Source organism: Prionailurus bengalensis, chromosome C1 (assembly GCF_016509475.1).
Source record: "Prionailurus bengalensis isolate Pbe53 chromosome C1, Fcat_Pben_1.1_paternal_pri, whole genome shotgun sequence".
NCBI lineage: Eukaryota > Metazoa > Chordata > Mammalia > Carnivora > Felidae > Prionailurus > Prionailurus bengalensis.
The window spans coordinates 1361056-1378481 of NC_057345.1; the positions used below are offsets into that span (position 1 = coordinate 1361056).

General features: G+C 59.8%; 1 protein-coding gene across 1 annotated transcript in view; it reads right to left on the reverse strand.

Moving 5' to 3' along the window:
* Window positions 1–17426, reverse strand: part of MMEL1 (membrane metalloendopeptidase like 1) — a 34375-nt gene that overhangs the window by 10944 nt on the left and 6005 nt on the right. Inside the window, 8 exon segments of the mRNA XM_043573596.1 lie at window positions 22–156; window positions 1413–1478; window positions 1994–2112; window positions 2510–2605; window positions 3659–3739; window positions 3965–4126; window positions 5082–5141; window positions 5780–5857. Of these exon segments, the coding sequence (XP_043429531.1) occupies window positions 22–156; window positions 1413–1478; window positions 1994–2112; window positions 2510–2605; window positions 3659–3739; window positions 3965–4126; window positions 5082–5141; window positions 5780–5857 (797 nt within the window).

Here is a 17426-nt window from a genome sequence, read left to right on the forward strand (position 1 = left end):
GTCCCCGCCCGGCGGCCTCACGTTTGCCAGCTGCGTCTCGAGCTCCAGCACCTGCGCCATGTCCTCCCGCACCAGGTAGCCGTTCTCGGGGAGGTTCATGTCCGCCCGCAGCATCGCGGCCACCGACACCATGAACTGCAGGTATGCTTCCCGCACCTGGGCCGAGGGAGGCAGGACTCGGTCTGGCGGCCTCGGCCCCCGCGGCCCCCATGGAGCTCTCTGTGGGGGCGGGGGTGGGCGTAGGACACGAAGCGGGCCCCCGGGATGCTCCGGGGGCCAACCTCGGCCGGCGGGCGGCGGGACGGGGCGCTCCAGACCGTCCGCGCCCTCCCGGGCCGGGCCGCAGCCGCCACTCGCACTCGCGGACAAGCCGGTGCAGCGGCCGCAGGCTCCGCGTGAGTGGCCTGCTGCCCCGGACCTGCACCTGCGTGGGGAGCCACACGCTGAGGTCACGCCCCGACGGCTCGGGGCTACGCTTCCGCCCCATCCCCCACGTCCCTGGGCTTGCACGGGACCGAGAGACCTGTTCTGTCTCCGTGGTTGCCTACAAAGGGCTGGGCGCCTAGCGGGTGCCCCGTAAAGGCCCCGGGGCCGGCCAGGGCCGTCAGATGCCAGGGTCCAGGGTGGGCTGCCCTTAGCCAGGCTGGACTCAGCCAGGGGGTCAGGCACTGGGTCCGGAGGGTCGATGCCCTTCCTGGACCTGCCTTCTTTGCGCCTCATCCTGGGAGGGGCTTTTCTCCCAGGCAGGGTCCGCAGAGGCCACACCTCCGGCGTCAGGCCCGTCGACGCCCTTGGCCTGGCTGTCTCCGCTCCGCTAGCCCACCCGTGGCTCCTTCTGTCAGCCACACTCGTCTCTGCCCCTGGCTGGACCGTCCTTCATGGCCCGGCTCACAGCCCGCCTCCGCCAGGAGGCCCACCATCCTGCTTCCTGGCCGAGGGCTATTTCACAATTGCACCTCCCACAGCCGGCTCCCAGCTCTTCCCTCTGGCCCGGCTCGCCGCTGTCTGCTCCTTGCCTCGCTCCTCCCTGGACCAGGAACCCAGTGGTTACGAGAGCCCCGCGCTCAGGTGGCCTGAGTTCAGATCTCGACGGGCCCTACGCGGTAGACCGGCAGCGTGGACCGCAGTCCTCACCGGTGAGACGGGGGTGAAGGGCGTGGGCCTCGGGGCCACCGGCTCAGCTGAGCCTGTCCCCATACGTGGCACGTGGTGTTTAGGGACGGTCCCTTCGACGGTGAGGACGAAGGCTGTGCTTAGCTTGTCCGCAGCTCTCAGCGCCCCGCAGGCGTTCACAAAGGCTAGCCGTGGGGGGCGGGGTCAAGGGGACCACGGGCAGGCCACAGGGGGGCCCTAAAGCTGCCGGGGAGGGGGGCCAGCAAAGTGCCTGAGGGGCCGGGGACGGCCGGACTCACCTTGTGGTTGTTGCCTTCGTCGAAATAGTATTCTCGGGACGGCATGCCCAAGGTGGGCTGGTCTATCTGGAGACACAGAGGGTGTGACCCTGGGCGACGAGCCGGGGTCCCCACAGCCTGGCTGGGGAGGACAGCAGCTCTCTTGACTCCCCCCGAACTGCGCCCAGCGGGAACGTGGGCTCCACCCGGAAAGGGGGACGCGCCCCGGCGCTGCTCTGCGAGTGACGGCCGGACACGTGCCGGGTGCGCTGACCGGGTGACCCAGGTGACGTGCGGGCCACGAGCAGGGCCTCACGGCGCCCTCGCCCTCCCTGCGTGGCGCGGGCTCGCTGTGGCCGGCGGTGGCTTTCTGAGGTCAGTTTTCCTGCCCTGGAGCCCGAGGCCCGGACAGACGGCACGCGGGCGGCTCCTCTGACTGGGACCCGGTCCCCCGGCAGCCGGCGCCCCGGGCGGGACGTGGACAAGGGCAGGACCCTGGGAACGCCCCCGGGGCTCACCCGCCCCCTGGCCACGGCCCTGCGGGCGCCCCCAGCCAGGCACCAGGGACCCGGCCTGCCCCGGCCCCCCGGCGCGGCTCGTACGTAGATGATGTGCCGGCTGGAGTTCTGGTCGTCGTCCCAGATGAACAGGTCGATGAGGACGCGCCTGTTGAACTGCGCGTTCATCAGGGCCAGCTGCTGCTCCAGTTCCCACTTGGGGCCTGGGGGGTCAGCGCCTCACGCTGGAGACCGGCTGCGCTCCCGGGGGTCCCAGGCCAGGCCCTCGTCGGACAGTGGGCCCCAGCCCCCTAAGCCCCAGAGCTCGGGGGACATCGTGGTGGCAAGCACACCTGTGGGCCCCGGCGCTGAGGACCCGCTGCGGGACAACAGGGCCAGGGATTGCCGGGCACCTGGTGCCCCCGTGCCCCGCCCCCACGCCCCGGGTCTGGGAGGCGCGTGCCCCCCAGGGGCCTGGAAGGGTCGCCCTCTGCAGGGCTGGGGAGCCCACCGGCAGCAGGTGCGAACTCGCCAGCCCGAGCCCGCGAGGGCTCGGCTCCAGGGAGCCCCGGGCGGTGACACCCGCGTGCTGAGCGAGGCTGCCGCAGGCCCCGGCCTTACCTACGCTTTCGTTCCACTTGTCCATGGCCACCGGCCAGCCGCCCATCAGATCCAAGATGTTCAGCAGGGGCTGCGAGTCTCGCTTTTCTATCACGCCTGCGAGGGAAGGAGGGTCACTCGCCTCCCCGCCACCCACCTTCACACAGGCCCGTGGGGACGCTGCACGCCGGCACAAAGCCAGGCCCCCGTCACACGGGGACGGGGACGGGGAAGGGCCCGGGAGGAGCAGAGACGGACGCAGGTGTCAGGGGCCCCGGGGGCGACCGAAGCAGATGCGCCGGCAGGACACGGGGCGTGGGACGGGGGACAGGCGACCGGCTGGTGGGGGAGCCAGGCCGAGGGAGGCCCTGCGGCCCGGGGGTGCTGCACGGGTGGGGGCCGCCAGCACCGTGGCCGGCCGAACACTCTGGACTGGACGTGGACAACTTGTGCAGGGCAGCGGAGGTCCGGCCGGGAGCTCGGGAACTGGGGTCACACGTAAGGTGAAGGCGAAGGTCCGATGGCAGGGCGCCAGGTCACTCGGTTTGGCGGAGACTCACAGGGAGGCAGGGGCATGGGGGAGCCTCATGCTGGAAAGAGGGAAGGTTCCGGGCGAGCCCAGATGGGGGCCGGGGTTTCGGGAGGCACGAGCCAGAAGCTGGCGGCTTCCTCTGGCTGCTCCGGAGTCGGATGCGGGGACAAAACAGTGAGCCCTCGGTACTAAGCGGGGGGGGGGGGGGCTCCCTACAGAGCAGCCGACACCCCAAGCTGGGCTTGCAGACCCCCAGGCAGGGACACGAGGGGAGACGGGCCAGAGGGGCGCGGGGTGTGGGGGAGCCGTTCCTAGGAGCCCAAGCACAGGGCAGTCCCGTAGCAGCACCCGGGTACACGTGTGGACACTCGCGGACACACAGGCACACGCGCGTGTGCGCCTTCCCTGGGGCTTCCAGGTGCGCCCCTCAGCATTGTCCTTCTGCCCGGATGGTGTGGCCCGGGCTGGGGTCAGGGTGTAAACAGAATCACGGGCAGCTGGCAGTAAGTCCCTGCCCCCGGGGGAGCCTGGGCCCGGCGGCCAGGTGGGGGCACAGCCCCCGTGGCCGTGAGTCCTGAGTGGCGTCCAGCTGCCACGCACTGCTGCGGGGACTGTGGGGTCCCGGACCCCCCACTCACTCTCGTTCATGCAGGAGCGGTACAGCATCTTGGCTTTCTGCACAGCCGGCCTGTCCTTGGCGGTGGAATTCTCCAGCACTCCTGTGGGCAGAGGAGGGGGCTGGACAGAGGCCTGAGGCGGCCGCCGGGAGAGCCAGGTCAAAGGTCCTGGTGTCACCCGTCCCTCTTTAGTGAGAGGAGGCCCCTCGGCCCCTGCGGGGCCTTTATTCCAGGGGGTTTCTTCTCTGCGGGCCCCACGGCCACCCTCGAGTGGGGCAGACGTACGGCCTTGCCCAGCTCCACCCCCGAGGTCACGGCGGCTCTCACCTTTGAGGATGATCTCCAGCTCGTCTCGAAGGACGTCAAAGACGCTGTACCGGGAGTTGGTCTCGGGGATCACGTGATGCTGCAGCCAGCCTCCGCACGCATATTGGTAGAAGTCGTCACACGGTTCCCCGGACGGGTCCATGTTCCGGAGGATCCTGGCGGCTGCTCGCCCGCAGGGGTGGGGAGGGAGAGGGGGGACCCAGTCGCGGGTGGCCACGGACCCTTCGACATTCCATCATGGCTGTGTGCCCTCGGCAGCGTGAGTCACCCTCTCTGAGCCTCGGCGAGGTCGGAAGCAGGAATTCAAGTTCTAGGGCTACGACTTATTAGCCACATGACCTGGGATCCCGCGACCTCTGCCAGGACACCCACGGTCCGGCGCTGGGGCAACGGCCAGGACTGCCCGGCTCCCAGGAGGCAGTCTGCTGCCCCTGGAGCCCCCTCACTCATCAGAGTGTCTGCAGCGGGGGTGGGGGTGGGGGTGCTCTGGGCCGCCACAGGGAGTCTGTGTGCTGTTGGAGGAGACGGTGTCACCCCAGCACCAGAATGTGCCGCGTCACTGGTCGGGGGTCCCCGGCCGAAGGCTCTCAGTTGGATTCCCCACTTGGAACCCCCAGCCCGGGACCGTCCCTCGCCCTCTGTCCCACTTGGCCGGGGCCTCGCAGGAAGCACCGACCACGGACGCTCGTCCACGACCCCAGCGTGGGCAGGAAAATCTCAGGTCTGAGATTTTTCCTGATGTTTCTTCAGACCGTTCTCACTGTTTTCAGTCTGCGAATGGCAGCATGTGGTCCCCGATTTTTAGACAAATTCGTGGGAGGAAGCTTGTATGTTCATGTGACCTTTCTCTCTGTGACTGCAGGAAAGAGCCCCTGTCCCCGAACTACCTTCCTCCCCATCACAGGGGCCTTGTGGGCGCAGGGACCTCTTCCTGGGGGCACAGGGCTGGGAAGAGGGAGCAGACCCGCTTTCCTCACCCACTGCAGAGACCCCGCCTGCAGGTGGGGCCAGGGACTGCCCACCGGCCCCCATGCCGTGTCTGGAGGTGGCTCCCCTTGGCCTTGGGAGGCCCTGCGCCCCGGGGCAGGGCTCTGGGAGGTGTGGGGAAGGGGCTTACCTGCTATCACGCAGCCAGGGGTGGTGCAGATTTCACCCATCACCTGGGGCCGTTGGATGGCTGTGGGCAAGACGCGGCGTGAGCGAGTCGGGAGGCAGAGTGGGATGGGGCACAGGTGAGGTGCGTCTGCTGGGGCGGGCAGGGCCAGGCCTCAAACCGCCCCCAGCCCCCGGGGGCAGTCCAACCTGGGGTCCTCCCCAGGTGGCCCAGGGCTAGGGCTTACGTGAGGGCGAGCCCCACGCCGGCTTGAACGCTTCCGTAACCCGGGAGACTCTTCCGCGGACGCACCCTCTGCTTCCACTGACCCCCCCAGGGCCCCCGGGTCCCCAGGACTGAAGCTGGTGGTTCTGCCTTCCTGCCTCTCTGCCAGCCGGCTCTCGCCCCTGTCAGGGTCACCTCCTCCAGGCAGGGTGCCCGTGCTGCTGGTCTCTGCACACTGCTGCCCCCTGACCCCCCTGCCGGGCCCTAGCTGGTTGTATAGGTGTGCACCTGCCTGGTCTGAGGGACGGCGCCCCAAGCCGGGGAGCAGGGAACACCCTGCATGTGGTGGGTGCTGTGTCCCTGCCGCTGCCCTGGCTTTCCGCGGGACTCTGGGGGCCCTGGGCGGGGCCCCGCGCCCCTGCTGCACCCCACCCACCGGGGGCCCCGTCTCCAGCCCACCTGCTTGGGCCATGTTTTGGAAGGGAAGGCAAAGCTACCTCGGGGTTTTCGTTTTATAGGGGTCTTCTCGTCCTCTGAGAAGCACAGCCGGCTAGGAAAGGATGGCGGCTGCTTCCCTGGGGAGAAACACAGCACTCAGCCCCCTGCCTCCCCCTGCTGGGGCCCCTCGGGGCTTGCTGGGGGCAGCCTTGCCATTTCCCTGCAGCGCTGGGGTCCAGGGCTCTCCGGGGGGCTGCCTGCCTCCCCACAGCCAGGCTGGGTCACCAGGGAGCCCAGCGGAACTTACCTCGGAGGGGAGGGGGAAGGCGAGGGGGCTCCCCTGGCTTGCCCACCCCCACTCTCCAGACCCACCCCCATCTGCCGGGGTCCAGGGGGCTCCTGAGTCGGAAGTCCGCATTCTTTCCCCTCAGGGAAGTCTCCTTTGACCTTCCTCTTTGATCTCAAGGTCATGGGCCGCACCCACGCAAGGTGGGCAGCTCCTGGGGTCCAACCGAGGCAGGAACAATAGGTTTGTGTAGGGGGACGGGAGGCCACTTTCACTGTCTGACTCACTGGCCACCTTCCCTGCATCCATCCGCTGCACAGGGCAGGGGCATTACCCGGTCAGCATGGGGAGCTTCCGGGAGGGTGGGGACCCTGCCCGGAAGGGGGTGGGGCAGGGGCGAGGTGCAGGGAGAAGGCCTGCTGGGCCTGGCCCCCTACAGACCTGGCTTGTGGCCGAGTGTCCCCACTACGGAGGCGCACGGAGACCTGGCGGGAAAGCGGGACCTCACGCAGGTCAGAGGCCGCAGAGGGTGCAGAAAGCTCCCGGAGTGTTGGGTGCTCCCTGGGGCCCTGGCCATGGGAAGACCCGCTTATGAAGTGTGGGGTTGGGGGCGTTTCTCCCCCCACCTGTGGCTGCCGCTCTTTGTGCCCACCGTTTGTGCACCCATGAGTCCAACCTTTGCCGACTGTGACAAGCCTGCCCCGGTGCCGGGCCCTGAGCGTTCAGATACGAGTCCGGCACGGGCCCTGCCTCAGGGAGCCCCGGCCCGTGGGGACAGGACAGCGATGCCGATCAGAAGCAAAAATGCAGTGGCGAGAGGGCACGAAGGCATGGCTGCCCCAGGGGGTCTGTCAGGGTCGTTAACCCAGACCCTTGGGACAAGAGCCGGACCTCGGACCCCAAAGGGCCACGCCCTCAGTGACACTCAGTGACAGTGGACAAGGCCATCTGAGCTCCGGCCAAAGACATGACGAGGAGGAGAAGGGATTTTTGCTTCTGATGAGGACGCGGAAAGTTGAAAGCGACTCTGGTTCCCTCCCCAGCCGGGAGAAGGAGTCGGGGGAGTCTGTAAACACCCATCCGAGAGCTGCGGACAGGAAACCCGCAGAACCAAATTCCAGAAAGGCACGCGCCCTCCCTGGGCAACAGGGACCTATGACCGCCTTGGGAGCCACGGCGTGAGGAAGGTGGTCTTGCACAAAGGGGGCTTCGGGCTGGAGGAGCCAGTAAGGCCACCAGCATTGGGGCTGGTGCGAGGGACGGGGTCCCACACCGCTCCCCCACGGGCCAGGTCCTTGTTCCGGGGCCTCCCCGAGGGCACGGGCGGGGCAGGAAAGTGGCGAGAAATCCCCGTGCGTGAAGATACAGGCCGTGGCCCATCATCGAGAAAAACCCAACAAGGTCCAAAGAAGTGGACCCGGGGACCAGCTGTCAGAGTTAGGGGACAGAGTCTTCAGCGATGAGGATCACGAGATTAAAGGATCTGGTACAAAAGACGGGAAACGTGTAGACAGATACGTGGTGCGCATCGCCAAATACACGGACACGGTCGGAAAGAACCGAAGCGAAGAATCTGTTTTGCGGGCTTCACGACAAGCTGAGTCTGCACTGGAAGGAATCTGTGTCAACGGAAGTTATCCAGGCCAACGCACAGGGGAGAGATACAAAACACACAGAACAGAGCAGAGGAGAGCCCGCAGAACCCCCGGTGGGGCAGCCACCTCGAAAGCCGGCTTGGCAACTTCTTACAGAGCCAAACGCGGCCTTACAAGGCGACCCCGCAAGTCCACTCCTGCGTGTTTCCTCAGGTGGTTGGAAAGCCCACGTCCACACGGAAGCCGGACTGTGAATTTTATAGCAGGTGCGGAGGGTGTTTTTGTTTGTGGTTCTGCAACCATGGTGTCCTGCCACAGAGCCACGAAGAAATAAACCGTATTACAGCCACATGGTGGAATTATTATGAAGCAATGAAAAGAAATAAGCGAGGGGCGCCTGGGTGGCTCAGTCGGTGAAGCGTCCCACTCCGGCTCAGGTCACCATCTCGTGGTTCGTGGAGGTGGAGCCCCGTGTCGGGCTCTGTGCCGACAGCTCGGAGCCTGGAGCCTGCGTCGGATTCTGCATCTCCCTCTCTCTCTGCCCCTCCCTAGCTTGTGCCTTGTCTCTCTCTCTCTGTCTCTCTCTCAAAAATAAACCAAAAAAGGCAAAAGGCGCTGACCGTCAGCGCGGCGGTGTAGTCGGTGAAATTGGTCCCCACGGGAATGCAGGTTGGCAGTTCTGAGACCCCGACTGGGATTAAGTAAGCAGGGGAGGGCGGGAGTCCAGACTCCTCACCGCTGCAGGGGGAGGGCAGGTCGGCAAGGGCAGGGGGCTGGAAGGAAGCTCGTATTTAGCCCGACATAGACACAGACGGTGCACACACGGGGCTGAGCACGCCCTCGGCTGAGAGCGGCCGGAAGCAATGACCCGCCAGCAATGCTCACATCTAGGAACCCGAGCGTGGCTTCTGACACCGTCTCCCCGTGCAGGGAGCCAGGGGTCCTTGGAGAGACGCTGGGTTCTCTAACGGGGGCAGAAAAGATACAAGACGGGCCTGGAACAACTCACAAGGCTAGAAAGGAAGGAAGTGCTCCCCTCCCCTCCAGAGTCCCAAAGCCACAGTGACGGGGGATTGTCAGAGGAGCACCAAAGCCACGACAGAGCCCCCGAGGTCAAAAGCTGGGGCGATTTGAACACAACTAGTTCTGGATCCTAGTCCAAAGTATAAAATTCACACCCACGAGTCCATGCCGACATAAATACATCACCGAGTAAATACATAAATGGGGGAAATAGAAAAAAACCCCATATAGAAGAACTCCAAATCGTTTACGGAGGTGCTCTGCCCGGAGAGATGTGGATTCCAACTCCCCCCGCCCCTTGGGCGTGAGCTGTCCACGGTGGCTTCCTTTCCAAGGGGACAGTATGGAAAGCGAGGGGAAAGGTAACTTTATGGTGGAGAAAGCCGACGAACGCTATATGCTGGAGCCACGTGGTCACGGTCAACGACAGCGACGAGTCATTATAAGTACGTACCCTTCGTTTACGGGCCTTCCTCCCCAAAACACATCCAACCATGAGAAAAACATGTGACAAGTCCCGCCTGAGAGACGTTCTACAAAATACGGGGCCAGGACACCTCAAAACTGTCCAGATCATAAAAACAAGGGAAGTCCGAGAAACCATCACAGCCGAGAGTCGCCTACGGAGATTTGATGAATAATGCTCCGTGGCATCCCGTAGGATCCTGGGACAGAACAGGACGTGAGGGAGGAACAGAGGAAATCTGGAGAAAGTGTAGACCTACTTAACAGTCATTGGCAAATGGGGCGCCTGGGTGGCTCGGTCGGTTAAGCGTCCGACTTCGGCTCACGTCATGATCTCGCGGCTCGTGAGTTCGAGCCCCGCATCTGTGCTGAGAGCACAGAGCCTGTTCCAGATCCTCCGTCCTCCTCCTGCCTCTCTCTCTGCCCCTCCCCCACTCTCTCGCCCTCACAAAATAAACATTAAAAAAAATAATACAGGTTGGCCTTGACTTGAATGATTTATATTCCCTCTCTCTGTCTGTCACCACGTCCTGTGTCTCTCTCTCTCTGGAAAAAAAGGCCACAGAAATCTCAGAGGGTGGAAAACAACCTTCCTCCCCGGAGAATGAGCACGGGCTGGTCGTCAGGCAGGTGCGCGTACGAGGTTGACCGTGTGGCCAAGGAAACCTCAAGCTGAGACGTGTGTTTTAAGCAGGTGGCCTCCCCAGGTGCCTGATGGAAACAAACAACAAGCCTTCTCTGGAGGGAAACTTCTCGGCCCAAGAGACACAGGGTCCCCACACGTAAAGCCAGTGCGAGCACGGATTCACTCCAACACGGCGAGAAGCTTCCACGGGTGTGACCAGCACATGGCAGAACCGTGAACCCCGAGGATTTTGTATTCTGGGACTCTCCGATCCCGAATGTCTGGGGCATCACGGGCCCCCAGTCTCGACTCCTCTCTGCCCCCATGCTGTTGCCGGAGGACGTTTTCTCCCTCTCGTCTGTGGGCTGGCCCCGTGGCTTGCTTGGGCCAACAGAATGTGGTGGAAAGGATACCTGCTCCGGTCCTGAGCCCAGGCCCTAGGGGGCCTGGGGGCTTCAATCCATCCTCCTCCACTCTGCCCAGGCCCGCCTGCTGGTCCTCGTAGCGGGTGCGAGGACCCCCTGGAGGGGGGCCCGAACAGAGTCCAGCCTGGGTGGGCCGACTTGGCCGTGGCCGTGTGCCTGTGTGCGCGTCCCAACAGACGAACGTTACTTTAACCCCCGAGCACCAGGGCAGTTTGTGAGGGAGCAATAGCCCGGCTGATGCGGAAACGAATCCGAGTATGTTTGGAGAAGTAAAAGAAAACACGAAAAACAAGGGCAAGAAACATTTAAAAAGAATCAGTGTGTGAAAGAATAAATTGTAAATTCTAGACACACGAAAGAACGTGGTGGCCAAGATCACATTTCTGGATTTTTTCCTCCGGGCTGCACGGTTTGCTAATTGAAACCTAAGTGACAACATGTCACAAATTCCAGGGTTCCATGGAATCTTTACTGCATTGCAGGTACAGGCATATTCCGATATAGTTTTGGAGAATCAACATTCTGCAAAATGCAGCCAACATTTTAATTCACACCCGAGGGAAGGCAGCGTCCTAAAGGGTATGTATTCCGAGTTATTGCAGGCTAACTGGGGGAGAATTTCTGCAGATCTAACACAGGCGAAGAGAGGGTTAGTGAGTTGGAATATAGCCCAAAAGAATTTACCCAGGAGGCAGGACAAAGTCAGAGACGGAACCTTCCCAGAGACACTTGGAGGATAGAGCGAGGAGGGCTGAGGACACGCGTAATCAGAGTTTTAACGTTTATTTATTTTTGGGACAGAGAGAGACAGAGCATGAACAGGGGAGGGGCAGAGAGAGAGGGAGACACAGAATCGGAAACAGGCTCCAGGCTCTGAGCCATCAGCCCAGAGCCCGATGCGGGGCTCGAACCCACGGACCGCGAGATGGTGACCTGGCTGAAGTCAGACGCTCAACCGACTGCGCCACCCAGGCGCCCCCGTAATCAGAGTTTTAGAGCGGGAGAAGAGAGGTCGTGAGGGAGACACAGCGTTCAGAAAGATAGTGCACAACTTCCCACAACGAATACACGGTATTGATGCGGAGATCCGGGAATCACAACTTACCCAAAGCAGAATAAACGAAACAAATGTTCGCAGCCAGATGCCTCATGGTAAAAGTGAGAAGATACCAGAGACAAAGGAAACACAGCTCGGAGGGGAAGAACGTTCACCCGACAAAGAACCACAGTTAGATGGGCCCAGATTTCTGCACAGCGGCTGCAGAAGCCAGGAGACCGCGAGACTAAATCTTTAAGCCATTGAGGGACAATGGGGTCCAGATTTGTCTCATCAAACTACCACTGAAGGATGGGCAAAGGTGGGGGGAGGGAGAGAGAGACTGAGAGAGAGAGAGAGAGAGAGAGAGTCACAAGCAGGCTCCAAGCTCAACATGGAGCCCAACACAGGGCTCGATCCTATAACCCTGGGATCGTGACCTGAGCCAAAACCGGGAGTCAGATGTTTAACCGACTGAGCCACCCAGGCGTCCCTACCGTGGAAAAATTGTTACCGCGGCGCTCCCCACACTTGCCTGGTCACAAGAAGGGCCTCAAGTGTCCATCACAGTACAGAGGTTGAGGCCTATTGTGGACCGAACGTGGCTTCACCCCAGTTCACAGGCCAAGGTCCTGGCTCCCGGTGGGCCTGCCCGAGGAGGTGATAAAGGTTGAATGAAGTCATCAGGGTGGGGCCCAGCTCCTGAGAAGAGGCGGGTGAGGCTGCCACCCCCTGGTCCGCAACCCACCCCTTGAATAGGAGGCTCCGGGAGCACGTGCTTTGGAGAGAAGAAAGATGATTTCGAAAGGACATCCTGAGCTGGGAGACGGGAGGACGAAGAAAGCTCGCGGGGTGTGCGATGAGCCCAATGAGCCCGGCTGTATTCACTAACGCTGCCTCCGTGAGAGACCAGAGTGAGAGAGAACCGAGTCTCGCCCGCGACCACACGGAGCCGGCACGGGAGAGGCGTGAACGGCTCTAAATCCTTGCGCGTCGGGAAGCAGAACGGAGGTGCCCATCAACTGACCGCCTCACTAGCTAACCAGGCACGCGCACGTCTGAGGCAGAAGGGGTCTGCTTCCTGCTTGGAACGTCAGCAGCCACGACACTACCCTGCCCGTCCTAACGACGAGAGAAGTCTAGATCGTCCGCAGACGTCACAGCTTCTCGAGAGCCCCGTCTGGGGCCTGGGGTCAGAGAGCAACTCGGGAAACAGTTTCAGAGCGCGAGGAGCCCCTCGAAGGAGGGACCCAGGAGTGAGCCTGGTCACCACGCAAGTGGGTAAGAGGGACGGAAGGAGGCGCAATCTTCGCGCGTTCTTAGAGGCCACCCGCGCGTTGGCTCGCTGGTTTGGAACAGCCGGGAGGGAACGCGGCCTCACTCGCGTGTTCTGGCCGGGGGTCTTTGGCAGGTGCTGACGAGAGACACTGGGGGCAGCCATCGGAAGGCCAGAGAGAGCCCCCTCAGGGGCCCAGGCCAGACGTCATCCGCTTCCGCTGAGGCACACGCACCAGGTGGTTCCCCTGCTTGCCCGCGCCTTCCTCTCGTCGGGAGCAAGGGCCTGAGCCGCTGGGGAAAAGGCAGTAAAGCTCGCACCTCCAGGGGTCAGGCAAAAGCCCACCGGTCTGGAGGAGGGTCAGAACCAAAAATCCTCTGCCCGTGGGACAGGACAGGAGCCCCCTGTGGCCCCAGGATCTTAGCATGACATCAAGCTGACGTCTGCTGCCTCTAGAGCGAGGGTGGGAAACTCAGGGGTGGAGCAAACTTTGGTGGACGAGGGGACCAGCACAGGGATGCTCCGGTCCAGGGCCCAGGGCGGCTGAAGACCAGACGTGGCCGGTGCATCAGGGATCGCGTGCCCCCGGCGCGAGCCGAGCACTGACCACCTACCCTTTGTGGAGGGACTGAGGCGCGGAGAGAGGCCCCTCTGTGTCACGGGCATCCGGGGGCCGCTGCCAGTGAGGCTGAGGCAGGGCCGAGGGGAAAACGGGAGGTAATGGCAGCCAGCCGGTTGCTGGAGGAATTCGAATCCGTGGCGCCCCGAGGGTGACTCCTGACTAGCTGAGTCGAGCCCACACACCAACAGACTGGCAGGACACATGTCCCCGTTTCCAGCCACAAACACGATGTGCCTCGGTCTCTACCCTTCCCCACGTGGTGTTCAGGATTCGGCGAAGGTGCGTGAGACACACACAGGCAAAGGCCGGAAAAGCGGTCGAGCGGTCCGCTGCTACCAAATAATCGGCTGAGCTCGATTCACAGAGGGGCGCCTGCGGGGCTCGGCTGGTTGAACGCCCGACTCTTGATTTCGGCTCAGGTCATGATCTCGCGGTTTGTGGGTTCGAGCTCCGCGTCGGGCTCTCACTGTCAGCACAGGGACCGCTTGGGATCCTCTGTCCCCGCCCTCTCTCTCTGCCCCTCCCCTGCTCATGCTCTGACTCTCTTTCAATAGTAAATAAACATTAAAAAAAAAAACTTAAAAAAAAAACAAAACTAGATTCAGAGAGTGCCCAAATGCTGGCACCATCAGAGCTGAACTTTAACACAACTATGGGTGATACGTTAAAGGATTTAATGAAAAGGGAGGACGGCATGCTTGAACAGATAGGACATTTCAGCAAAGAGGTAGAAACTATAAAAAGGAGTCGTGTGGAAATATCAGAAATAAAAAGCGTATCATTACAGGTGGAGGATTTTCCTGACTGGCTGCCCAGCACGCCGGATCCAGCCGAGGAAAGACGCAGCGAACGTGGAGACTAGTTCGGGTCAGACTCTTTAATCCGCAGCACAAAGACTAAAAGGGTGAGAAACACAGAACAGGCCATCCAAATATTGCGGGACAGCATCAAACCGTCAAGAGAAGAAGAGAGAGAGAGAGAGAAAGGGGTCAGAGGAAATATTTGAAAAGATAATGGCTGAGAGTTTCCCAAGACGAGTCGAAGAAAGTAAAACCCCAGATTCCAAAGAACACACGCGGCACGAATCCTAAAATACTGAACCGCGCCCGCGCTTCCCCCGGCCACACCGCAGCCGAGGTCAGAGAGAAAAATCTTGAGGGCAACAGAAAGAGGAGAAACGTTACAGATGGAAACAGCAGAGACGGGAGTCATGGCGGCCTTTCCCGCAGCAGCCATCTGAGCCAGAAGGCAACAGAGCGACTGAGGGAAAAACCAAACGGTCAACCGAGGATTCTCTACTCAGAGATAAAAATCTTTCAACACGCAGAGGAAAGAAAGGCTTTTTCAGAGAAGGAGAAGCTGAGGAAGTCCATTTCCAGCACACCTGCCTAGGATAAATCCTGACGGAGGGTCTCCAGGAAGGAGGGACATGGGTCCAGCCGGAAAGGAAAAGAACGGAGAACTCCGGAATGGCGTTTCTTCTTACAACAAAAACAAGTAAGCGAGCCTGGCAAGGCTCCCCCAGACCCGGGATCCATGGGATTCTGGAAAGATAACTGTATACCTTATGTTTGTGCAGGCTCAACCCGTATTACCACGCCTCATAACCACCTAACAATTGATACGTGGAACGCAGAATGACGGATTCTTTGGCTTTCCTCGACGTGAACAGGACCCCAGTGATCTGGCCTCTTGTTGAAGAAGCAGAACCTGAGGCCAGGCGGAGTGAGCCAGCTGCGTCTCAGTTTACAAACCGTCCGAAGGACCTCTTCGTGCAGGAGACCGCAGGTGTAGCTCCTTGAGCTGCATTGAAAAATTCTTTGGAGGAAAGATCAGAGAGGTTGGGAACAGAACTTGCAGATTTAGAAATGTCATTTTTTAAAAAATGTTTATTTAATTTTGAGAGAGACAGAGCATGAGCGGGGGAGGGGCCAAGAGAGAGGGAGACACAGAATCCGAAGCAGGCTCCAGGCTCCGAGCTGTCAGCACAGAGCCCGACGCGGGGCTCGAACCCACGAACCGCGAGATCATGACCTGAGCCAAAGTCGGACGCTCAACCGACTGAGCCACCCAGGTGCCCCTAGAAATGTCATTTTGAAGGGACTCACACCAAAGTGATTCACTGTTGGGGAACCATCAGTACTGGGTACTCAAGCCCCATCCCGCAATCCACGAAAATCTATCTTAGGACCAAGAGGGTGACATCTGAGAGGCAGACGGGCTGGTAATGAAATAATGTGACCGAAAAAAAGGAAGCCTCTGGAACGAGGTAGCTATTAACGACAAGGAAACCAGGTAACGGCAAAGAGAGGAGACGCGACCCAACTTTTCTTCATAGCTCAGCTGTGTATGACCCTCAGTCTTTACCACAAAGCACGGACACGTCTGTATTGTGAGGGCAGGGTCTGGGTTGTGTAGGGAGCTGAATCTGCCTTCCCTTCGGCACGTCGATAACCATACTGGTAGCGGGTAAATGACAAATCGGCTATTTTGCCATTAAATCTGCTCACGAACACCATGACAGACGTAGGCATTTTTCTAAGTGTTACTGATGCATTACATCCTGGGCCCTCAAGTAAGCCTGTCGTGTGTGTACTATGTTATGTTCCATTTCACAGACGGAGAAACTGAGGTGCAGAGGCACGGAAGAAACCTGCCAAGGTCACGCAGTAGGATCTGGGGCGGGGGGCCGGCACGCCTAGCCATGCCTGGGCATTAACCACAACCTTATAACGCCTCCTCACGACCCAACACTGACAGTAAAAGAGGTTCAAAGTCAAGGTTTAGATACGGAAAGCCACCTCAGTCCAAGGGTTAGCAACAGTTTCCTGTCAGGGGCCGGGCAATAAATATTTTAGGCTTTGTGGGCCACACACAGACTCTGTCTGACCAGTTCAACTTAGCTCTTGTAGCAGGAAAACATCCACAGACAATACATACATGAGTGGGCCCAGCTGTGTTCCAATAAAACTTTATTTACAAAACCCGGGCCAGAGTTTGCTGGCTTCCGTGCTGGAAAGTGAATGTGGCTGCTTTGTAGGGGCAGGACCGCGGACATGGGGCTTCATCTCCTACTGTAATTTCTATAAAAACGCCTGGGATTTCCCGAAAAGCACTTGTCCGTAACTTTTTTTTTTTTAACGTTTATTTATTTTTGAGACAGAGAGAGACAGAGCATGAACAGGGGAGGCGCAGAGAGAGAGGGAGACACAGAATCAGAAGCAGGCTCCAAGCTCTGAGCCATCAGCCCAGAGCCCGACGTGGGGCTCGAACTCACGGACCGCGAGATCGTGACCTGAGCTGAAGTCGGACGCTCAACCGACTGAGCCACCCAGGCGCCCCATCCATAACTTTTATTTTTTTAAAAAAATTTTTTTTTTTCCAACGTTTATTTTTTGGGACAGAGAGAGACAGAGCATGAATGGGGGAGGGGCAGAGAGAGAGGGAGACACAGAATTGGAAACAGGCTCCAGGCTCCGAGCCATCAGCCCAGAGCCTGATGCGGGGCTGGAACTCACGGACCGCGAGATCGTGACCTGGCTGAAGTCGGACGCTTAACCGACTGCGCCACCCAGGCGCCCCCCATCCATAACTTTTAAAACAACTGTTCAAACAAAAAATCAACGAGAACCCCTAAATGGACAGTGATCGAAAACCTGCAAGCTAGCTGAGGGAAAATAGAGGAGAAAATACCAGAGCCACCCAAAAGAAGGCAAAGACAGCCATAACGAAGGCCAGGAAGACTGAATTCTCCGGCTAAGAGACAAAGACCCCAATCCAATCCAGATTCGTACGATTGCAAGAGACACATCGAAGGCGAAAGACACAAGAGGTCTGACAGAGAAAGAATGGAAGAAAATGGGTCGAGTGGTTATATTCACATCGCGCAGAACAGAACTTTAGGCAAAAGATATTAAGATAGAAGGTGTCACTGTGCAATGATCGGCTGTGTGAAGACACCGTTTCTAACCTTGTCTTCACATGATAACGTAGCCTTAAAAGAGGCAAATTAATATTTGGCATAAATACGAGGAAAACTGGTGGTTCTCACACAAGAAAATTGAAAAAAAACCCCAAATATATAGAAGATTCGATTGGTGTGGAGATATCTGTATCTCCAATTTCATCTAACAGTTAGTGATTGGGTGTCTTCCACGAACACACATGGATTGTTTGCAAAACTGACCACGTGGCAGTCCCAAAGCGAGCCTCAGCAAACACCCAAGAATCAGCACCGCGTAAACCCTGGTTTCTGACCACAATGCAGTTAAGCGAGAAGCCAACGAGAAAAGGTAACTGGTCAAATCTCCGTACGTCTGGAAATTAAAAAGAAAAAAAAAAAAAATCGAAATA